This window comes from Dipodomys ordii, unplaced genomic scaffold (assembly GCF_000151885.1).
Source record: "Dipodomys ordii isolate 6190 unplaced genomic scaffold, Dord_2.0 Scaffold61, whole genome shotgun sequence".
Lineage (NCBI taxonomy): Eukaryota > Metazoa > Chordata > Mammalia > Rodentia > Heteromyidae > Dipodomys > Dipodomys ordii.
In genome coordinates, this window is record NW_012267277.1 from 1,994,774 (window position 1) to 2,019,780 (window position 25,007).

Here is a 25,007-nt window from a genome sequence, read left to right on the forward strand (position 1 = left end):
ATGGGAATGTGAGTAAATAGGTGAGGTGGTAAGGGGGTGTAGGGGGCGCATGCATCTTTATCTTCCTGCATAGGACTTCGTGGAGGCCTCAACTGTGCCTCCGTGGCAACAGGAATCTGGCAGACCCACACACTCTGTGCTTTCTGATGGAGATGACATCTACCCCAACACCTATACTCCTCTAAATTGGGGAGGATGTGAATGCTGGTTATTTTCACCTCTTAGCTTTCATTGAACTCTGAATCCTTGCCGTGATTTTTGAACACAAAGTGAATGTGAGACCTCTCTGTCTCTTGTGGAGCTTGCACTGTTGTGAGTATGGAAAACGAGAACTACGTGCCTCCAGCTGTAAGTCAATAACATGAAATCATTCATCATTCACACTGTAGAATTCAGGGTCTAGCAAAAACAAAACAAAACAAAAAGACATATTCCTGCTTACTTCTAAACAAAGGGGTTTAAAAAAATCAGTATTGCAATTTGAATAAAGTTCTAAATGGGTCCAAGTAATTCTGCCTGGTGAGGTTTGGTAGGCTTCCCAGAGGAGATGACAGTGTAGATAAATTCTGTAGTATAAGAAGGAGGATGGAAAGGTAATTCCATGTGAAAGGAAGGGAAACATAAATGAGTAACTTACTAAGGAGAGGTAAACAATTCAGCATGGTGGGAACCAGCAGTTCAATCTGGAAAAATGAAATTGGGTCACGTTAGAGAAGGCCTTAATGTCTTGCTTAGGACTTTAACTTTTCTCTTTTAGAGCAGGCAGAACTGTAATTAACAGACCACCTGCCTCAGCATCACCTGGAGTGTTAAAAACTCTCAGCTCACACTCTAGACCTCTGACCAAGGCTCTCTGAGGGTAGTGGTCTATGATTTTAACTAGATCCTAGGTGGATTTATCACTAAACATCACCAAAGCTTGAAAAACCCATGGTATGTGGATGAATGGGAGGTCAAGGATTTTTTTTAAAGGTTTTCTGGTCTAGAATTCAGAACCAATATCCTGATCTGAGTGTGTATATAACTGTGAAGATTTAGTAAACTGTGCGCTTGAGATGATTAAAGCACATTGCACACTTTATGTGAACCATAATTTTAAAAAACCACCTTGGCTGGCATTAAATACTAACTGAATACTATGGGATTCTGGCTGGAGAGAGCACAGAGGAGTCAGATACATGAACTGGGTTTCTCAGTGTCTCCTGATCTCCTCTCTCCTCTCCTTTCCCCTCCCATAAGAACAATAGCATATTTAAAGGGAAAAAAACTTGCTGATTAAGACTTTGCAGTTTATGTTCCTGGGAATACTGGCAGACTTGGAAAAGTGCATGGTGTATGAATTTCAGACACCACAGGCTACTTCAGAGCTACCAAGAGCTAGTGCAAGGCCTCCCATACTTCTGACTTACTGGCTATGAATCAGGGGTTCCCACAGTTCTTTCTTCACTGGGGACTAAGGTCAAATACTATTATAGAAGATGTTCCTGTCATATCACTGAGAAAATCACAAAGTTCTTAGGGACCATGCTAGGACCTAGAATAAAGGCCAAATATACATGTCTTACTATACCACCACATCACAGCCACACACTGATAAAATGGAAGACATAAGTTCTGAGTTCTACTTGTTTTCCTAGTTGTGTGGCCTTAGATATTTTAGCCTTTTTCTGAGCTTTTTTCCCCCTTCACCAAACCTGAAACTTGAGTTGATAGTAACAATCTTTTAAGGCTGTTATAAAGTGCACAGAAGTGTGAGACAATATGCCTAAAGCACTGGGTTCAAGGTTCTGCATGCTAACTCACACTTCAAGCAGCCCTCCCATCACTCTCCTGGCACTTTCTAGTCCCCCTCCAACTTCACAACCTTGCTCTTTCCCCTCCACTAGAGTGAATAATTCAGTTAAGTACATTCCTACTGACTGATGATTCAGTTATGAAGAAATCATAACTGGCATAGATGTGAACTTCTTTGACCATGCCCCAGGATATGTCAAAGCATAAAAGAAGCAAGGCAGTGATTGCTGTCCTGTAGCTCAGCAGCCTGTGCACTGGGAGGGACAGGACAGCAGAGCAGCTTGCCTCCTCTGCCACAAGGACTTCTTCCACCTGGTGCTTGTTCAGGTGCCTTCTGGCTAGTGACCCACTCTTCCGGGTTTCCTCTGAACATTCCCAGTTTTAGTGTCCCTGAAACCTCTTAGTCCTAGCAAATTAGGGTAGTTATTATCATTGTTCTATAAGTCTGAGCTATGCTCAGGGCCTCTAGCCTCCGGCAATGTGCTTCAGTATAAGGAGCACTTTATAATGGCTTTGAAGCCATCCATCCCCCAAGTCCAAATCCTAGACTAATTGCTATGTGTGGCAATGAAATTTGTAAAGACATATCTAACACTCTTGAACCTCAGTTTATTATCTACAAAAATATATCTCATTCTTCCCTGAATTTGTAATGAACTTCATATCATTCAATTAAACAATGTCATAATGCTTGCAATACATATTACTTCTTTTCTTCCTGACCTCTGAGTCATTATCCATTGAAGTACCATACCTCTAAAATTTCTAGAGCCTGGAGTGGCAGGGAAGGGAGGCAGCCACTGGGCAGCAGGGGGCACTCCTGCCACTCCTCTACTTTTCCAGAACATACAGTTCCTCTCCCCCCATCCTCACACCAAAGTCATAAAGCTTCAGTAGTCAACTGATAAAACATGGCCATACTTTAAACCTACACTTGATTTTTACTTATCTAAATGTCTCCCACATGCTTGCAATAATGTTAAGTGTGTATCTGGACCATTTTCCATCTTGAACATTTAATTTATAATCCTCACTCTAAGGGGGTTATGAGGTGGGGGAGGGAGTGTCAAGTGTTTATTCTTAGAATTCTTCAACTCCAATCAACTAATTATTCTAATGAATTGTACACTTTTTTTTGCTTTTTTTTCTTGACCAAATTGGAAGCAATGATAGGCATTCGACTGAGATTTATTTGTAAAACTCTGACAGATTGTGAATTTTGGAGTTCCTTAAACTGTCTCCTAAAATAAATATTTTGGACTTATCTGGGGAATTAAAGAGGAAAAAGCAACAATCCTTGAACTGATTAAGTTAAGCCATGTTTAAAGAAAATATTGTGGGAGGTAATAACCTCTACATGTTCAGAAGAAAACTGTACATAACACATCTTTGTACTCTTTTCATTTAAGGAATTATTTGTACAAACTAGCATTCCTAGTGGTAGTACTTATTTACCTGGGGTGGGTTCTAGGAAGAAACAGGTTACTAATCAAATACTTTTAAAAGTTAACTTTCCAGCCAGAGCACAGTGGCTCATGACTGTAATTCTAGCTACTCAGGAGGCTCAGATCTGAAAATTGTGGTTCAAAGCCAGCCTGAGCAGGAAAGACCATGATACTTGTCTCACCAATTAAACACCAAAAATCTGGAAGTAGAGCTATGGCTCATGTGGTAAAGTTTAGCCTTGAGCAAAAAAGCACAGGAACAGGGCCCTGAGTTCAAGCCCCAAGAACAGTGGGCACGTGCATATGAGCGTGCGCGCGCACACACACACACACACACACAGACTTTTCAGAGTTGTAAACAATAGTATGTGTCCCAAGGGCTCCATTTCTCAAGTAATACAAACACAATCAATCTGCACCCACTGTCTGGGCATTTATTTAGAAAAGATCGCAGGCAAATTGGGCCACCCTGTGTCACGCTGTGATACTTCTTTTTTTTGTTGCAAGTTTGCATATTATTTTACTGGTAATTTGTACTCCACAAGATAAATATAAAAATATTATTATAGGGCTGGGAATGTGGCTTAGTGGTAGAGTGTTTGGCTCACATGCATGAAGCCCTGGGTCTGATTCCTCAGTACCACATAAACAGAAAAAGCCAGAAGTGGTGCTGTGGCTCAAGTGGTAGAGAACTAGCCTTGAGCACAAGAAGCTCAGGGACAGTGCTCAGGCCCAGAGTTCAAGGCCCAATTTTATATTATTATAAAAATAACATCAGTATATTAGAGGTTTCAAATGCAAGCTAGCGATTTATTAGATTCTTCTAGTTGGCATATTCTAAATAGGTAAACATTTTCAGTTCTAAGACATGAGGCCATATTTTCCCTTAGGAAGGCCCTATATGGCAAAGAGCAGAGCTTCACACTAGAGAAAGTGCTCCAGTCTGACAAGGGATGGCTGAGACAGTGGTGCCATCCTCAGGAAGATGCAGCATCCTGACTCTGAGCTATTGTTTAGAACCTGGTCTTTGCACGTGAGAGGAGGACCAAGCAGACAAATCTATGCAGGGTTGCCCAGTAGAAAGAAAATGCAAGTTTTAGATATAATTTCAAATTTTCTGGAGGCCACATTAAGACAGTTTTAAAAAGGCACATAAAAATGTTACATAACTCAATATTTTTAAACATTATTTCACCATGAAATCTATGCAAAATTTTTAAGATATTTTGCTTTTTTTTTTTCATCTTGTAGCTTTGGAATCTGGTATGTTTTTATCCTGTCAGCACATCTGAATTTGCACTGGCCACACAGTGTTCACAAGCTACAAAGGGTGATAGCTACAGCATTCTACAGTTTGGGTTTAATCTGTGCTAGGAGAGCCCTAAAGCCACATAAAAGCTTGTGCAGATGAATGCATGCTGTGTGATGGGAGGGGACCTTGGGTGAGTAAGAGGTACTACTTCCTCCTCATTCCCTCCCCAGCTCCCTCCCTTCTGTGATTTCATATAATACATGTTAACTAGCTGCCCAGGTACCTGTGCTGTAGTGGGCACTCAAATGCATCATCTCAGCTCTGCAAGAATTAGAGATCTAGCTTCAGATTTCAAGTGAGTGAAAGAGCTACATGAAGGCACTATAGAGGAGGGTGAGGAGGAGGACACTGGGAGGGGACTCAAACATGCTTCTGTACTTCCCGGGTAGCTTGGGTAGGACTTTTCTTAATGCTAAGCTGCAGTGTTATTCCTTGTCCAATAGACACAACGGAAGTGCTTTTCTTCTAGATGATGGTGGGTCGTTTGAATGAGACCAGGCCTGCAAAGCAGTTACCATTTGTTAAATATTATCATTGCCAAGTGAGAGAAACAAGGGATACTTCAGTATTTGCACACATCATTGTAAGGTATTACTACTGTGACTTAGGCTCAAAGAAGTTAAGCAACAACGTATGTAACAGCTAACAACTAATGATTGGGTTTTTACCCAGTATGCTTGTCATTAGAGTAGTATTTCTTGCCATTTGTTTTCTATTCAATGTGGACTGAATTTGCCCTCTGAAACATAAAATAGAAAGGACTCTTGAGAGATAAATTCCTGGTGTATGCTTGTCATTCTCCCCGCCCCATCCTACCCATTCCCCCCCTCCCCGCCCCTTTTGCAAGTACTCTACCACCTGGTCATACTTTGTAACCTTTTTTTCCCCCCAAATAGGATCTCCTATTTTTGCCCAATACTGGACTCAGATCCCAATCCTCCTAGCTAAATTCTTCTACATAGTTGAGTTACATTTATGGATTGAAATGAGGCTTTCCTTCCTTTTAGGTCTGCTGACTCAAATTGCAATCTTCCCTATCTCCTCCCTAGTAGCTAGAATTACAGATGTGAACCACTGTGCTGCAGCCGTACTTGTTCCCAAAGGAGCAGATTTTAGGGGAAAATCTCTTTATTTTTTTAGGTATAGCTCAGTAGAGGTAAGGTTTTTCCTTTGAGGGAAGAGAAATGCTAAGGCAGGCTTTAAGCATCCTCCCCTCCACATTATGAAATCTTCAGTAGTTTTCATTGTTCACAGGAGAGAAGCTGAAAAGGAAGATATTGGGGTATAGCTGCTGGAGAAAGATGTTATAGGCAAATAATCCTTTCCTTACTAGTGTGCTAGTAGTAAGGAAACGTTGTATTGAGTGCAGTACTTTACCCATACACTTCATAATGCAAGGCTCTGTTCAATGAAGGTGGATTAAACTTTACCAGTGGCAGTTTAAGAAGAGGCGTTAGCTCGGTGCTGGTGGCTTTCACCTGTAATCCTAGCTACTCAGGAGGCTGAGATCTGAGGATTGTGGTTCAAAGCCAGCTTGGGCAGGAAAGTCTATGAGACGCTTATCTCCAATTAACCACCAGAAAACTGGAAGTGGTGCTCTGGCTCAAGTGGTAGAATGTTATCCTTGGGCTGAAAAGCTCAGGGACAGCACCCAGGCACAGAGTTCAAGGCCCATGACTGACAAAAAAAAAAAAAAAAGGCATTAGGAAACCTAGGACTCTGACAGAAAGGGGGCACTATCTAAAGTGGGGAGTCACACCTGTTTACCAAGTTACTGCCACCTTTGTCCTCAGTCACAGCAGAGATTCCTCGGCAGCCATCGGAGGTTCCATCCAGCAGATACTGTGATGGCAAAAAGAATGATTCTGGACTCACAAGAATGGTCATGAGCCGGGTGCTGGTGGCTCATGCCTGTAATCCTAGCTACTCAGGAGGCTGAGATGTGAGGATCGTGGTTCAAAGCCAGCTGAGGCAGGAAAGTCTGTGAGACTCTTATCTCCAATGAACCACTAGAAAACTGGAAGTGACACTGTAGCTCAAGTGATAGAGGGCTCGCCTTGAGCTGAAGAGCTGAGGGACAGCACTCGGGTCCAGAGTTCAAGCCTCATGACCGACCAAAAAAACAAAACAACAACAAAAAAAGAATGGTCATGAGAGGCAAGAGGACCTCACAGGAAAGACCCCAGTGAATTCCTGAGCTTCCTCAATCCTCTCCTTCCTTCTTTCTTTCTTTCCTCCTTTCCTTCTTTTTCTCTTCTCTTTCCATCCCTCCCTCTTCCTCTCCCTTCCTTCTCTTTCTCTCTCCCTCCCTCGCTCTCTTTTCTTTTCTTCCTCCCTCCCTCCCTTCCTTTCTCTCTCCTTTCTTCCTTCCTTCCTTTTCTCTTTCTTTCTTTTCTTTCTTTCTCTTTCATCTTTCTTTTTCTTGCCAGTTCTGGGGCTTGAATTCAGGGCCTGGGAGCTGCTCCTAACTTTTTTCCCTTTCAAGCTGGTGTTCTACCACTTGAACCACAGCTCCACTTCTGGCTTTTTGCTGGTTAATATGAGATAAAATTTTCATGGACTTTCCTGCCAGGGCTGGCTTTGAACTTTGATCCTCAGATCTCAGCCTCCTGAGTAGTAGGATTATAGACATTGAGCTAGTTCCCAGCTAGTCTTATGCTTTTAATTGGTAAGAGAATACATGTTAGCTTGGCAGGTAATCAGGATGTAGCAAGGGTCAGGCACACAAGAACAGATACATACCCTGTCTTTGGACAGGATCAGCATGTAATGTCACAAGCTCAGAATCCTGTGTCTTTGCCATTTTCTGCTTAAACACTGGATAGCATACATAAGCTGCAAACACAAGCCAACAGTTTTTTACTGGCAACAGGCTTTCTCCATACATGCCATCCAATCATACTTTCTGCACCCAATCATAGCCCCCAAGGGTCTAGGGTCCTCACAAGCTATTACTGAAAGAATCCAGCCCAACCATCCCAGAAGACCAGGCAGACACAGTCACATACGAGAGAAGGAGCTTTATAAGGTCGTTTATTAGAGGGGTCATGTCCCTCACAGGACAAGGAGCAATATGGCGCCTGTCCCCATCCAGGTGGTTCCTTGTAACACTGGGGCTGGAGAGGGAGGTGCTCTGCATAGGCAGCTAGGTCTGGGAGGAGGGTGGGAATGCCGACCAATCCCAGGAGAGTTCTAGGACAGGGAGGAATTCAGGTTGGGTGGAAGGCATTCTGCTGTTGCAGCTGGGGATTACAAGTTGCTGAGGGAAATGTAGTGGGAGGAGCTGAGGACCTGATATGGAGGGAATGCTAACAGTAACTGACTATTGCCTGGAGGGTGCAGAAACAGCTGTCCTAGGCTTCAAGTGTGGGGGGAAAGCATTCACTGAACACTCTGCTCCCCACTTTTTGCTTTCCAGTCTATGTTTATACCATGCCATTGTCTTTTTAAGTAATTGTTTAGAGAAATGTGTGCATATATTTCTTTTGAAAAGCAGCAACCTCTGAAATAATCAACCATCCACCTAAATAAAACTATCAATTTGCCTGCATTTCCAAGAGTAAAATAAATAACATGCTGTTGAAATACAAATTGAGACTTTGGGGAGAAGAAAGAAATAAACTAGTCTTTTTTTCTTCTCCTCCTTAGATTTGTTAATATATAAACTCTGGAGTTTCTGCATTTTTATGTCGTGACTACTGATTAAAAAGATAAATGTTTGGGGGCTGGGAAGGTGGCTCAGTGGTAGAGCGCTTGCCTTGCATGCCTGAGGCCCTGGGTTCAATTCCTCAGCACCATATAAGCAAAAAGAAAAAAGCCAGAAGTGGCGCTGTGGCTCAAGTGGTAGAGCACTAGCCTTGAGCTGAAGAACTGAGGGACAGCGCCCAGGCCCAGAGTTCAGGCCCCATAACCGGACCCCCCCAAAAAAAAAGATAAATGTTTGTGTATTAATGTCTTTAAAACACTACACAAATTCTTAACACCTTGGGATATTTTCCCTCTAATGCTATTAAGGGAATATGGTAACATTTTTTATTTAAACAAGGTTAAAACATATTCATTCAAATGGTTTGCTTTATATGGAATTTTTCTTAAGTCATTGATGAGAAAATGAAGACATTTGGGTGGTCAAGCATGAAATGTAAATGACTATTTTTATTTTGAAGGCATTATTATCCAATATTACTGTTCAAATTTAAATCTGATAATGCTAAATGATCATATTTTGCAATGCGGTGGAACAATGTAGCTATGATCCCAGTCTTCTGACTGCAGATAAGAAAATGAGCTTGCCTCTCCTTCACCTAAAGGACTGTTTTTTTTTTAATTCCAAGTATAAAATTAATATAGAAGGAGAAAAGCAAAGACAAACCTAGACTTGCTTAAATGGATGTAAAGCTACCAGTGAAATTCCTTAAGGGTCAAATAATATAAGGAACATATTTTCTGACCTTCTGTTAAGATCAGGGGATGACAAATAGTACAGTACTTGCCTAGCAAGAAGGACTCCCTGAGTTCAAATACCAGTACCATAAAAAAAAAATACTGATTAGCTAGGTGTGGTGACTCATAATTCTAACTACTTGAGAGGCTGAGAATGGGAGAAATGAAGTTCTGGTCAGCACATGAAAAAAAGAGAGAGAAAACCATTTAGCAAGAACCCAGCTCACTCAATAAGCCATGCATGTTGGTGTATAGAGGAGGCCTTAGATAGGATTGTGCTTAGAGACATGTCCCAAGCAAAAACTCAAGAACCCATCTGAAATATAACTAAAATAAAAAAGAGGAGGGGCATGGCTCAAGTGGTAGAACATCTACCTAGGATATTCAAACCCCAGCCACTTTTGCTTCAGATTATTTTTTAGATAGGGTCATCCATTATGGCTTGCATGTAACTGGGATGACAGATACCTACTACCAGCTGTACCCAGTTAATTGAGTATGAGTGTGAGGTTCATTAAGTTTCTTCCAGGGCTGGCTTTAAGCCTTGGTCCCCCTCATCTCTGCCTCCAGAGCAACTGGGAATACAGGAATAAGTTACCACTCCTGGCCAGTAATATAAATTTCTTCAAAGGGGATCTATAAACCTCTTTTCAGCCCTCTAGGGTTTAGTAAGCCTGATAGTGGCAACCTTTTCCTTTTTCTAGGGAGCTGGTGGGAAACATAAAGTAGACTTCACTCAGAGACTCAGGAAAATCAAGGAGGCTTTTCCCAGTCTGTGGCTACTACCATCTTATCACCAGAGATTTCAAAGAAAGGCAGTGAAAAATACACATTTAGCTAAGCATGAACCATAAATACCTCCTTAAATATAACTGATCTACAATATACTTTCAGCTTAAGTACTAGTACTTAAGGGTACTAGTACCCTCTTTGTGACACTTCAGAGTGTCACAAATTCCTGCCAAAAAAGAATACGAATAATTTTATGTCCTTAGGTACAATATGAAGTCTGTGCAAACTTTTCCCAGAATTTAAGTTGCTTTATAGCAAGGGTAGAGAATATCCAGACAACAAATGCAAAATCATCTGGTCTAGGTCTGTCAGGGCAACTGTAGGCAGGATTTGAAATTCAATAAATAAGGTATCTGGGTGCCAGTGGCTCACGCCTATAATCCTAGCTACTCATAAGGCTGAAATCAGAGCATTGCGGTTCAAAACCATCCCAGGCAGGAAAGTTTGTGAGACTCTTATATCCAATAAACTAATCTGAAAAAGTCAGAAGTGGCACTGTGGCTCAAGTGGTACAGCATTAGCTTTGAGCACAAAGATTCAGGGACAGCACCCACACCCAGAGTCCAAGGCTTAGGATTAGGAAAAAAAAACTTACAGTGAGGAAATCATAATAATAACATCAATTTTGAGAGACAAGTAAGGAATATCCACTATGGGATACATAGAACACATACATGACAGAATAGACACATATGCTTAATGAGCTGCCAAGCCCTCTGCCTGTACTGCAACAACTTGTAGATCAGTGCCAAGCAGTCTGGGAGTGTGCATGTTATGAAGGTGTCAGAACTCTGTGGTGAAACTGCAACTATCTGGTGTTGAAGAGAGCATATTCAGAGGTTACTCCTTGTGACACTGATGAGCTTGCCTCCAACAGGAATGATTCATCAATGTCTTTGCCAACACGGAAGGTAACTAATCTAACCTTTATATATGGCCATGGTCACTAACCCTCACATAAACTGGATCTCAGATGAAGATTCGAAAACATTACTCAGAAAAGACCTCTAGAGTTGACAATGCAAACGTTGATATGTTCCAAATGTAAGAGTTAGGATTAGAACAGAGATCAAAGCAAAATAATTGCATTGTTGGTGACAGACACACACTGGAAAGTTATTAAAACCTAAGTAGTATAACGTCTTACAAATGGAGACTACAGGAAAATTAAAACTATATAAAGTGATCTTTCCAAGAGAAATATACAAGTGACGTTTTTGTTTTTGTTTTTGAAGTCAAAAGCAAACCTGTGTACCTCGTTTGTGCCAATGAATTAGTAGGAATGACAAAAAAGCCTATCTGGAGCACCATTATAGCTCAGAATATGCTAAACTCAATAGATTTGGAGGTCAAATGCATCTAGATAAAATCAATGCTCCTTAGTGAAGTCTGAAATCACAATTAGCTTTCACTAGGCCTCACTGTGACAGAGACAACATTATTCAGATGAGTTATGTAGTGAGAAGGCTAATTGCAAAGAAGTTGAGGCCCAGGTAGAAGTGAGTTTGTGAAGAGTATATGGGGCTGCTGCAGAGTTATTAGCATCAAAGTAAAATTTTTCAGGGTTTGTCTTCGAGTACTTTCTCAGGTAAGATTACTGACAGGACAAGATATTGAAAAACACTGAAGGATTCTGCAGATTTCTACTTTTTTCTTTAGCTTGTGATAAGACAATGGACATTACAACTGCCCATTTTTTGTTGGATGGATAACTGCAGAGTTTGACACATGAGAGGAACTGCTGTCATTGGAAGCCATACGTAGCCCTAGAAGATGTGGGGACTGAGCTGGGTGCTGGTGTCTCATGGATGTAAGCTGAACTTCTCAGTAGGCTAAGAACCTGAGGATCGAGGTTGGAAGCCAGTCCAGGCAGGGAAGTCTGTAAAGCTCTTCTTACCTCCAATTAACCAGAAAAAAGCCAGAAGTGGAACTGTGACTCAAGTGGTAAGAATGCTAGCCTTGAGTGAAATAGCTCAGGGACCACACACCTAAAATAGGCATGCCCACAAAAAAGCTGGAAGTAGAGCTGTGGATCAAGTGATAAGAGTGCGAGCTTAGAGAAAAAAAAAAAAAAAGCTAAGGGACAGCATCCAGGCCTTGGCACAGATACAAAACAAAGCCCCAGCGCTGGCAACCCCCGCCCCCTCAAAGATGTGAGGATGCAAAAGAGTTTTGTTTTTGTTTTTAAGGTTGAGGACACTGCTCAGAGAGAGTTGTTTTATGAATGAAAAAGTGTGAATATTGGGCTGGGAAGGTGGCTCAGTGGTAGAGTGCTTGCCTTGTATGCCTGAGGCCCTGGGTGCGATTCCTCAGCACCATATAAGCAAAAAGAAAAAAGCCGGAAGTGGCGCTGTGGCTCAAGTGGTAGAGCGCTAGCCTTGAGCTGAAGAGCTGAGGGACAGTGCCCAGGCCCAGAGTTCAGGCTCCACGACCAGACCCCCCCAAAAAAAACTTACCAATGCAAACAGCCAACTGCACTCCAGCCTGAATGACCAAACCTAGAAAAATAACATCATCAATACGAGATAACAATATATTAGGGGTGAATTCATTACATGTTTGGTCAAATGTAACAGGCCAATTTTTAAGTTGTTTTTGTATGCTCTAGTAATAATATTATATATTTCTGCCAAACACCCATTGGCAGAAAGAAGATACCTTGTTGGAACCAGGTCAAAATTAAATAATAGGTTATTAATTAATTAGACCAAAGAAAGAGGAAATTTAACTGGGACAAACAAATACCAGGTACAGACCCTGGGACTGGAATAGGAACGTAGTCTGACATTTACTGAAACTTGAAAAAGTGAGCAAAAATAGGACCGACAGTCTCCAAGGATAACCGCCAATATCCTGTTTTTGTGTTATGACTGCTTGCTCAGCAAATATGCTAAAATATGAAACGACCATTTGTGAGTGGCTTTTAATTGATTATTAAGAATAGGGCCAAACATTAAAGGCAGAACCTCTTTGTAGAGAAAAACTCAAGGTTAGTGATTAAAAGGAAAATTCTAAAGATAAAGAATTCATTAAAATAGAGAGCTAAACTCCAGGTTATTGAAATTCTGTAAGTAGAAGTAAAACCCCAGAAGAGCCTGGAATGGGTTCTGATCAATATCAGTTAAACCCAGAATTGGGAACAGAACAAAGGAAAAATCTGGGATGTGAACTTTGCTTTGATGACTTATTGCCTTGGTTACTGGAAATGTAATCACCATTTATAATCACTAACTGCTAGCTCTGCTTTTGTACCTTGCTTGCTGATTGCAAAACTGCCACTGGCCACCTGTGAGTGGCCCCTTGTGGTTTTTTCCTTTATAGGCCTACCCCATTTTGACCTCGAGCCATTTGTCCCTCTAGTGGAGAGCAGTAGCCATGCAGCTAATAAAAATTCCTAACCCAATTGACTGTGTTGGTGACTCTTTTGGTTGATCATGGGTTCTAGTCCCACTAGCCCCAAGAAGTTTGGGATACTTCATTCTCCACCCTTGCTTTATAGGTAGAACTAAATTCATAAGAATTGAATGTTGATTCAAGCTACTCCAGAATATCATGTCTATTTTATTTTAAAACCATCTTAAATCAAGCACTGGTGGCTCACACCTGTAATCCTAACTACTCAGGAGGATGAGATCTGAAGCCAGCCCGAGCAGAAAAGTTCCTGTGAGACTCTTCCAACTACTCAAAAAACGGAAGTACAACTTGGCTCAAAGTGGTAGAGTGCTAGCCTTGAGCAAAAGAGACAGCGCCCAGGCCCTGAGTTCAAGCCCCACAACTGACAAAATTATTTTTTTTTAACTATGCTTAACTTTGGAAGGTATTAACAACTGGAATGCCCCATCTTCTAGAAATGCACTCAACATCAAGGAGACTCTTGAAGAAATGGAAATCTCTGTAAGGGTACATACACCACGCTTGCACTAAGTTCCTAGAAGCATCCCTGTGAACGGCTCCTCTATAGGGGAGAAAAATGAAATAAAACAAGCAGCAGCTTTGGGGGGAGAGAATAATGACTTGCACTTTCCAATGCTTTTTCTACAGGAATGTGTTTACAGAGAGCTGGTTCCTCAGGAGTTTAAAATCTGTGGATCGTTGAACTTTTTTTTTAATTTTAAATAAAACACCTTTTGTGGATTGACAGGAATAGGGAGTTTGGAAAAGTAAGTGCCCAAGACGTCAGATAATTCAGACAACGTCTCAAGCATAAGCATTCCACTTTAAAATGATTTATGACGCCCAATCTCTTGCACCTAACTGCCCAGTGGACGGACCCTCTGCAAACTTTGCACCCCAACGAGGGAGAGCGAGTGCAAGCGTCTTGCCGTCGCTCCTCGGACAGCCCGAGAGCAACTTTGTTACAAGTGTATCCAATGCCCCGGGCACCGGGGACTTGTGGGGCGCCTCTCGCTCCTGCTCCACTCGCGCTGCAGATCCCAAAGGTGGCGGGCGTGTGAGGCGGACCTTGCCAAACTGGCGGACAACACGCTGCGCACCCCGAAATGCTCCAGATGCCGGAACCATGGCTTCTTGGTGCCGGTCAAGGGCCATTCGGGCAAGTGCAGCTGGAAGCACTGCACCTGCGAGAAGTGCTACTTAATTACCGAGCGCCAGAAGATCATGGCGGCGCAGAAGGTGCTCAAGAAGCAGGCGGCCGAGGAGGAGCCCGAGGCGGCCCTGTGCGCGCCGGGGCCGCCAGTGGTTCCCAGGGCTGCGGCCGCGGCCACGGCCACTACCCCTGCGGCCATGGCCGCCACGGCTGCTGCGGCCGCCATGCCCGGCCCGGGCCTCCACCTGTTGCCGCCTCCACTGGCGGCCGCCGGAGGCGTCGGCCTGGGCTTTGAGGGCTGCGGGGCCCCTCGATTTATGGAGAGGCCTCCGCGAGGCAGGAGCCCCGGGCCCAGCGCCTTCCAGCCAGTGCCGAGCAGTCGTGGCCAGAGCCGCGCGGGACCAAGCGATCGCACAGCTACAGCCTCATGGCTGCCCGGCTGCGTGGTGCCCCCGCTGCCGCCCCCGGTGCCGCCTGAGCCCGTGGCCCGGCCCTTCCCTTGCCGTCCAGAGCTGCGCAGGCCGCTGAGGCCTGTGCCCACCTCGCCGTTCGCCGACTTCCGTAAGTCCCAGACTGCCGTGCGTGTGCGCATGCGCGGCCTCACAGGCCACCCGGTTCCCCTGTGGCGGCCTGGACCAGCGTGGGGCCCAGACGGACCAGCGTGGGGCGGGCGTGCTGCTCAGGGGGAGCCAGGGGTTAGTGGGAGGGCCTTTACAGGAAGGAAAATGGAGGGGCGGAAAGGAGCGGCCGTCCCGAGGCCTTTTAGTAGTTTTTTCGTTTCCATTTTGCAAGAAAAACCATGGTGCCGGTCCGGTTCAGCAGTGGGGTCTCTGTGGGCACAGTCTGGGGGGTAAAACAGCCCTAGAGCGCACGTAGGTCTCTCCTCCCGGACCACCTCCCTTCCACAGGGCCTACACTTCACCGCCTGCTCCCGCCATTTTGTCACTGCACGCTGGCCCCCCCCCCCCGCCATTTTGTCAGGGTGGAGCCGCTGGCTGGGCTAGACGTGGACTGCGCCTGCGCATCCTCCCCTCCCTTTGTGCTCGCAGAAAACGCTTCTGCTGCGGATTTCTCCAGTGCGCCTGCGTGCACCCCTTGTGTTCCCTCTTCCCCTGCCTAGGGTGTGCTTGGGCACCAAACAGAAGCTCCTTGGCTGCTTTGCATACCACAGTAGCTGGCCTACAAAGATGTTCTTGCTACTTTTTCTTCTCCACTTTGTGCATGTTCCCTGTGTTGTTTTCAGTACTAAGCATAATTCCAAGTCACATGTAGATTTGAGGCATTTTATTTGTGTATGTGCTACTGAGGCTTGAACCCAGGGCATGGGACCTTGCTAGGTAGCTGCTTTACTATTTGAGCCACATTCTCAGGGTTTTTTATTTTTAAGTGTTTATGCTTGGTTCAGGTTAGACCCTGATCCTCCTCGTTATGCTTTTTTTTGTAGCTGGGTTGACAGGAATGCACTATTCTACCCAACTTCTTATTGGTTGAGATGGAATTTAAAAAAAATTTTTATTTGTTATTATTATAAAGGTGATGGAGATGGAACTTTTTGAACTCATGGTGTTTTTGCCCAGGGTTCACCTCAAGCCCCATCCTCCCAATCTCTGCCACCAGACTAGCTAGAACTACAGGCAGATTTGAGATTTTAAAAATAAAAATAGCTCCTAATGGGTATGTGTTTTCTTGGTATTTTGTTCCATGGTAGTATAGAAAGGACATAGGTCAGAGTCAGGGAGCTGCTCATCCTTTAGCATTGAACAAACAATCTCTTCCTTCTGTATTCTGGAGAACTGGTTTTTGTAGAGCTGTGAAGGTCATTTCTGCCTTTTGGAACTTTCTGGGAAACCTAGGTATCCAAGAAAGTGGCTGTATAATGGGAAGACCCATCCTAAACAGCAATTCTAAGATAAATCCATCTTTCTAATTTAAGGATTTGGCAGGAGTAGTGAGGGCTCCATTTCTTTTATTCATCACTCAACAGAAACAGTGTTTGCAATGTGGCATACACTTTCTTTCCTTCCTTCCCTCCCCGTCTTTCTTTTTTTTTCTTCCCCTTTCTTTTGTTCATTAGTTCTTTCTATGCCAGTGTCTGGGGATTGAACTTTAGACATCATGTATTCACTCTGCTTTTTTTGCTCAGGGCAGGCACTCTTCCATTTGAGCCACACCCCAACTTTCATTCTATATTAATCTTGATTGTTAACTTGACAAAATTGAAAAGCCCGTAGTAGGCTAGTGAAGCATACCTCTGGGTGTGTCTTAGGGTATTTCCAGAGAGGAATTAACTAAGGGAGGAAGATGACTCTGAATGTGAGTGCCACTTCCCCATATACAGAACTGGGATGGGTGGTAGTGCAGTTCTGTGTGGCACATAAGGTGAAAAGGAGAGAGCCCACTAGCAGACATTCTCTCTGTGCTTCCTGGCTGCCATGAGGTGATGAGCTTGCTTTTCCATGTTCTCTCCATCATATTCTGCCTCACCACAGTGAGCATGGACTGAAACTGAGCTAAATTAAATCCTTCTTCCTTCAGATTGTATCTCGGGTATTTGTAAGAGGATTGATTAACATACCTTCCTTGTCCTCTGGGATCTAGTTTGTGTGTGGTGTGTATGTACCAGTGATCAAAGAATCACACAGATTAATGTACAGAAATCTAAAGTTGATGGCTTAGTTGTCCCAAGGAAGAGTTGAGGATACAGATGACCTTTAACTTATGATGGGCTCTTGTCCTGATAAACCTATCATAAGCTGAAAGCAACTTAAGTCAAAAATCTTCTTATTGCATGTAATATGCTAGTTTTTATAACAGTTAACATAAAGCAGTTTAACATAAAGGCTATTTCTCCTGGTGACCACCTGGCTGGCTCAGAGAAAATTGCACCTTGCTGCAGATGACTGGTATCTTGAGAGAATATTTTACTGCATATTGCCAGTGCAGGAAAAGATCAAAATACCATCTGGTTTCTCTAGAATGTATACCACTTTTGCACTATGGACAAATAAAATATCACTAAATTGAACCATGGTAAGTCAGGCACTACCTGTGCTGAGGACTTTGGAGGCAGAGTGAAGTAGGTAGAAAAAGCCTTCCAAGTCAAGGGAGTAGCATCTGCAAAGGCCTCAAAATGAAGCAGGAGTAGAGGGGTAGGATTGAAGGACTAAAGGGCAGTGAGGTTGAAAGTATGGAATGTGAGAATTCTGTGCGTGCGCATGTGTGCTTGACTTGGCCTTGTGCTCTTGCTTGGCTTTTTCACTAAGGGCTTACATCTACCACTTGAGCTATATATAGCTTTACTTCCAGCTTTTTACTGGTTAATTGGAGATAAAAGTCTCACAGACTTTTCTGTCTGGGCTGGCTTTGAACCCTAATCCTCAGATCTTAGCCTTCTGCGTAGCTAGGGTTATAGTTATGAGCCGCCACTGCTCATCTCAGAATGTGAGAGTTCTTTAGTTGGGTATGAGTGTTTGTTATGCTGTTACCTTGGAACAGTAATGTGAACCCTTTTCTTTCCAGTCCTATTTTTAATATTTCTCTCATTGCCTTTCTTCTTCAGGCCATCCTCTGAGCATGAACTCCAGCTGTGTGGTGGGTACTGAGTACATGGAGAGAGAGTCTTCCAAGCTGTACCCCAGCTGCTCCACCATGCATTCCTACTGCACCTTCTCTCTGGGCTACCAGGATACATCCCCAGGCTTGGGGCTGTCCCCACAGAGGAGCTTCCGGCATGTCTCTTGCAGCCACTACCATGGAGGAGGCTTGGTGAGTCCCAACCCCAACTCTTTCCAGCTTCCTCCTCCTTATCCTGGCTTCCCTTACTGACTTTTATTTATTTATTTTTTTTGTTTTTGTTTTTGGTTGGTCATGAGGCCTGAACTCTGGGCCTCCACACTGTCTTTCAGCAATTCAGCTCAAAGCTAGTGCTCTACCACTTGAGCCATAGTGACACTTCTGGCTTTTTCTGCTTATGTGGTGCTGAGGAATCTAACCCAGGGCCTCATGCATGCTAAGCAAGCACTCTACCACTGAGCCACGTTCCCAGCCCCCCTTGCTGACTTTTATTGGCTTGTAGTCCTTGGAAGCCAGTGGTCATAAATGGTACGCCTCTAGGAGGGCCCTTTGTAGAGGGGGCTGTACCTCTGGGCCTGTGACATTTTCAAAGCTAGAAGGCTGCAGAGCACAGGGTGATCACTAGCTTTGACTAAAGGGATGCTGCTGCTAGAAGGGCCTCCATGCTTCCTGCATGAATGAGGGACTGAGATTCAGATCATGCAGCTGGCTGGTAGGTAGCTAGAAAGTGTACCAACATCATTGACTCTAGCACTTGGAAGTTTTCTCCTGCCCTAAGTGTGTGTCTCACATAGAGGCAGAGCAGACCTGGCTCTTGGCCCTTCTCATTGCTGCCAGCACCTGTGGGGTTGCCTTTGGCTAACCCATTGCAGCCAGGAAAGCAGGGCGTCACCGGTCTCCATACAGAGAGAGGGGCTGTGGCCAAAGAGAGCCAACAATGCACCTTCTACTCAACAGAAGCCTGAACCTGCCATCCAGGGCAGGGCTCTGACTGATGGGTGTGTGAGACATCTTAATGTATGTTAAGATTGTGATCTCAGTCAGTTATCTGGGCCTGAGCTCCCACCACAGATTCCTGACAGGAGCTGAACATCTTGGGATTAAAGCACTAATAATCCCCTTTCCAGCCCAGTCACATCTGAGGGAGGATCAGGTATATGAGAGAAGCTGTTGCAAACCTAAAAGCTGGTGAGTCATTTTACTTGTGTTCTGCTGCCCCTGCACAGGCTGGAGACACTCCTTAGGGACATCCCCCCTTTCCTTGTCCTGTCCCTGTGCACCTGCTGCTTCATCTGGTGTTGAACAGGCTCAGGGTGTACTTTCAACTCTGCCCCCAAGACAAGTGTCCTGACTGACCAGGAGCTCACTCAGGGTGAGGTCCTAGTGTGACAGAGTCATAGGAGCACCTGTTCATGAACAGGTTCAATAAGGTGTGCCTAGCTCAGGGTCTGGAACATAGTAGCTGATTAGGAATGAAGTTCTTCCCTTTCCTGTGGTCAAATCAAGTCAGGAAATGCTGCTTTCATGTAAGGAAACTATCTAGAGCCTTAAGTATATCATATCTGACCCTCCAATGTAGGGAACAGGATGTGAGGATTCTCAAACTCACTTGACAAAGAACACTTTGAGGAGCACTTAACAGTACTTCAGAGGCCTAATGGTGCCTGAGTCAAATGCATGACAGTTTCCTATATTTCCTACTGCCTCTCCCCCTTCTAGATCCTCCCAGTGGGCAGGGCCTAGCGTCCACCACCTGAAGGAGCCCAAACATGGCAGTCTGGCCTCTGGAGCCACATGCCTGAGTCGCCTAGCCTCCCTTGCCTTGTGAGCAGCCAGGTTACACCTAGCTTGTTGACATCTTGCCCCAAAGGTCTCCTGACACTTGCGTTAAAGTCATCTCCTATACCAGAAAGGGAGTCTCTTGGATCAAGTTGCATTTGACTCTATAGCAGCACTGTGACCAGCTCAGTGGGCTCACACAGATTTGCCTCTGACCAGCTCGGGAGCTCCTAGCATTCTTTCACTGAATCTGCTTTTTGTCTTTTTTTTTTTTCTTTTTTGGTACTGGGGATCGAACCCAGGACATTGAACTTGCTAGGCAAGTGTTTTGCCGCTGAGCTACATCCCAGCCCTGAATCTGCTTTTTATCAGTACTGCCAAGGTAGCAATAGAACTCACCTCCTAGTCCTTAAGGATATGGACACCATCCCCCAGCACATGCAGAAGAGAAGATGCCCTCAGTGTCATGATCCGTTGGTCTCAGGCTTAGCCTAACAGATCTGCAATCCTTCTAGCCTTCAGTCATTTTAGCTGGTGTTAATGAACACCTGCTCCAAGTGTCCTGTGACAGGTGTCTTGTGATTACACTAAAGGGAGCCACCCATTCTGGGGAATGAGAAATGTGTTTGGCCAGCTTACCTAGCTGTCTCTCAGCTTTCTGCTGTGTGTCACACAGGTGTCGGAACCAGTGAGAGACTTCCAACCAACCTACTACCCGCCTCCACCGCCGCCGCCACCCCCCCCACCCCCACCCCCGCAAGTGCCACAGCCCCAGTTCCTGCCACCAGGCTTTCTCTCTGCACTCCACTTCCTCCCACCACCTCCACCACCACCATCACCACCGCCTTTTTCTCTGGCCATCCTGTCTGATACAGACAGGGAGAACATTGGTAAGTCTCCCCATATCCAGAAGAGCCAGGAAGACTTTCTGAAGGAGGAGAGCCATGTGACATGGGGGTGGAGAGAAGCGGTATAGGACACAGAATCTGAACCACCGGTCCCCACACCCTCATGCCATTTCCACAAGTGTGCATCTGTGGGAGGGGCACAGGATTCGCAGGCCCCAGATGCTTCTAGGATTGTGGATTGGATTGGAACAAGGGGTCTTCAATGTGACCGGCAGAACCAACTCCTGAGCTGGGGGAGTCTGATGCTCCCAACCCCAAGGCCTGCTGCACTCTTGATCTGTATATAATATCCATATGAGCTGGCCTAGGCGGCTGGAAGCTCGCTGGCCCAGTGGTGGTGGCCCGGACATGAGTCCTGGCTCCTGAATTCCAGCTGCGTGACTTGAGGAGCACCTTCTCTCCTCCAGGCTTTATTCAGCACCTGCAAAAGTGGACCCATAGTGGTGCTGTCCTCACAAGGGAATTCTGCGAGTGAGGAACAGAGGTGGAGGTGGAGCTGGCATCTGTAGTTTTTTGTGTCCAGGGCTAGAATGCCAGTCTTCCACTTGACATAGTTCAGGCACATTCACTGGCCACAGGACTGGGAATGGTAGGGAAACCTTGGAGAAAAAAATTCTGCATGTGAGAACAGGTGACTCGCATTTTCTAAATCAGCTGTCTCCTTTGTCTTTCACAGGTGACCAGGGCGCAGTGGCTCCCCAAGAACCCAGTCAGCCATCATCTCAGGAGAAGTCTAACTAAGCCCCAGGCCACCCTCAGCCGGCAGGGGAGTCAGGGGTGTTAGAGCAATGATTTTTTTGTTTATGTTCATCGTAGTGTTGGAAAGAAGGATATTGATAGGTTTAAGTGGGCAGCTAATTTCCATTCAAGGTGGAAGATGAGTGATTTTGAAGGTTGGTGTTGAAGAGAGGCATGGGGGAAGATATAACTTGAGAGGGAGGGCCAGGACTCTGAGGAGTGGGGGTTGGTAAAGCTCACGGGAATGAATTTAACCATCCTGGGGGACACCCTTTATGGGACTCCCCCAAAGGCAGCCTTTGATTTCCTCAGGCTCCACTCAGGACAGAAGGCACCATTTATTTCAGTCTTCTGCCACCTTTGCCTGGTCCCCAGGGCTGGGACACTACACACATCAGGCTCCCAACCCATCCAGAAGGCTAGTGCGAGCAGCCAGGGCCAGGGCACTGACAGCTGGTCTGCAGTGTCCCACAGTGTCCCACTTTACTTGGTCACTGGCCCTCACCCTTCTCCAGTTGTTTGGCTAGTGAGCACCCTGACCACCATGGATGCTTCACTTCCCCTCCATGGAGCTTAAGCTGTCATAGGTATCATTTCTGGTTTGAAAAATCTGTTCAAGTTTTACTATTGGATGTTTTTTAATAGGCCACTTACAAGCACGGAAGCAGTTCTCAGAGAATAGAATCGCCTGTCACATCAGTAGTTTCCTTTCTGGGGACAATTAGCTGTTGAAATAAAACGAGCAGTGGAAATCCTTGTGGAAAGTTTGTTCTCTCACAGTTCTGGTAGAGGGCTGAATTAGGCAGGAGCCTGAGTAGATTTAGGTGATTTGGGTTCAGGGCCTGTCATTTGCTTAGGCAAGGGCTTCCATGGTCTCTACCACAGCCTTGGTAGGCTGGGAAGTTGGCTCAGTGGTAGAGTGCTTGCCTTGCATGCCTGAGGCCCTGGGTTCGATTCCTCAGCACCACATAGGCAAAAAGAAAAAAGCCGGAAGTGGCGCTGTGGCTCAAGTGGTAGAGCGCTAGCCTGGAGCTCAAGAGCTGAGGGACAGCGCCCAGGCCCAGAGTTCAGGCCCCACAACCGGACCCCCCCCCAAAAAAAAAAAGAAAATACAGAAATGGCTCATGCCTGTAATGGTTGTGAAGTGAAGATTGTAATGATTCTAGCCCAACCTTGACAAAGAGTTTAAGAGACTACCATCTTAACAAACAAGTTGGATGTGATGGTGCTCTCCGGTCCTCTCAGTTATTTGAGAGGCATGGTAAGAGGGTTACAGTCCAGGCCAGCCTGGACTAAGCATAAGACCTTCGCTGAAAAGTAAAGAAAAATAAGGGCTGGAGGCATGGCTCATGTGGTAGAGCATCTTCCCAGCAAGTGTGATTCTTGAGTTAAAAGCCTAATTGGCAGAAAAAGAATAAGAAAAAAGATAATACTGAGAAATTGTATATACTGCTTCCACCATTGATAATATTGTACAAAACTCTAGCACAGTATCATGGGAGGTTGATATAATCCACTCAGCTTACTCAGATAACTTTATATTGTCTGTTGAATTACTTTAACTCTAAGTTGGGGTTCTGTTTTTGACCTGTGGATGTCCAGTTGCTCACCTTTTGGCACTGGATTTTGCTGTCCCTTTGTCAAAGTTAATCAAGCAGCCAAGCACTGGTGGCTCACACCTATAATCCTAGCTACTCAGGAGCCTGCGATCTGAGGATTTTGGTTCAAACTAGCTTGGACAGGAAAGTCTGTGAGACTCTTTTCTCCAATTATCTACCTTAAGCTAGAAGTGGAGCTGTGGCACCGGTGGTAGAAGGCTGTCCTTGAACACAGAAGCTCAAGGGCAGTGCCTAGCCCCTGAGTTCAAGGCCCAGAACCAGCACACATACAAAAAAAAATCAATTGAGCATATTTCTGAGGGCTTGTCTCTGGAATCAAATGATCTGTTTTATACACACATGCATGCACACGCACGCACACACACACACAAGTTACATGGTTCTGCATGTTACTCAGTTTTTGTGTTGTGACTCCTTTGGTCAGCTGGTGAAGCTTGTGACCCTTTCTCAGAGAAGAACCTGAGGAAACCAATTAAGTTGGACACCTCTGTCAAAATAAATAGATTTATGATATAGTCATATGTGTTCTTCTTGCATAACACATTGAACAGCTTAGAACTAGCATATAAAGTTTCTAAGTTGCTCAGTGATTGGTCTGAGGTTTTGCTTCAAGTGTAGTGTAAAGTATTGGGAGAAATTCTGTGACCTCTGCCAGTGGCCTGGCACAGCTAGTTCTACCAGGACGGAATGAATTATAGGTTGTTAAGATGTTCAAGAGCCTCATTATAAGTTTCTGTATCAGAGCTTAAAGATCTGCACATTCTTCATTCTTGTTACCACCTATGTAATATTTCATACAATCTATACAACTTGATAACTACTCTCTTACCGAGAGACAGCTAGATGGTTCTAATCTTTAGCCATTACTTCCACCTTAACTTCACAAAGGTTTCTCCTGCTGAGATTTCCCCTGTGGTGGGGCCATCACAATGACCCCTCATCATTGAGTCACCCTTGGCTGGTTGACCTATAGTCAGCTGATTTGGTCTATACAAGCTATCATAGCAGTCCTCTCCCCTCCTCAAAACTGTCCACCTTCCATAGGCGCCAACACACTGGGATCTGAAAACACGCTTTTCTCCGCCATCCCTTCTGCCAAGCTCCTATGAAGGTGCCATGACACCTTTTGCCTCTTCCCTAAGCCCAGGACCTGGGGATTCCAAGACAGTTTGGTGAACCAGCAATGGAGTAGGCAGGCTGCACAGGGTTCCCTGAGCTGTGCAGCATCCTGTGAGCAGATGTAAGGCCCCTCTGTGCCTTTGTGCCACAGTTTATTAACAGCAGATCGCAAGATGCTAACATTTTTATCATGTCAGCTTTTGCATTTGAGCTAGCACAGGCACTGGTCTGTGAGCAATTAGCAGTGGGTGGTGTCTTCTCTTCATCTTTTGCTTTTAAAATTGGAATCAGAAAGTCTGTTTTTCCTTCCTTCCTTCTTTCCTTTCCTTCCTTCCTTCCTTCCTTCCTTCCCCCCTTCCTTGCTCTTTCTCCCTTCCTCCCTCTCTCCCCCTTCCTTCCTGCCTTTTTTCTCTTTCTTCTTTTTTCTTCCTTCATTCCTTCCTTCCTTTCTTTCTTTTTCTTTCTTTCCTTCTTTCTTCTCTTTCTTTCTTTTTTCCTTCCCTTCTCTTCCCTTCCCTTCCCTTCCCTTCCCATCCCTTCCTTCTCTTCCCAAGTAGAAGCAGTCCATGGAGCTGCAGTATAAACTTGTCTGTCATCCCACATTTATGAGCCGTTTATTCCCAGCTATAATCCAGTTACCCAGAAAATTCTGCCCTGCCTCCCAACATCACTTGCTGAAACAACTGCCCCCTAGGGGAACAAGAGATCACAATACCTCGTGCTGATGTGTGAAACACCCCTGGCTTTGAAATGCTGGCCATCCAGTTGTCAGTGTTTAATTAAGTTGGTGCTTTTCTACATCTGGCTTTTTAATTTTTTTGTTTCTAGTTTGGAGTGGCTTTTTTACTCCCATGGAATATTTACATCAGTCATGGGGTGATGTTAGCCACCATCTGCTACATCACACACAGCCTGTGTGCCATGCACAGTTAATCATGT

The 25,007-nt window shown here is 44.9% G+C and overlaps 1 protein-coding gene across 1 annotated transcript; it reads left to right on the top strand.

Moving 5' to 3' along the window:
• Positions 1 to 21,349, top strand: Dmrtb1 (DMRT-like family B with proline-rich C-terminal, 1). Its single transcript, XM_013022200.1, has 5 exons — positions 1 to 8; positions 14,049 to 14,893; positions 17,892 to 18,097; positions 20,361 to 20,574; positions 21,269 to 21,349. The coding sequence occupies exons 1-5, from the start codon at positions 1 to 3 to the stop codon at positions 21,331 to 21,333; spliced, it is 1,338 nt and encodes a 445-aa protein (XP_012877654.1). The 3' UTR covers positions 21,334 to 21,349.
• The last annotated feature ends 3,658 nt before the right edge of the window (positions 21,350 to 25,007 follow it).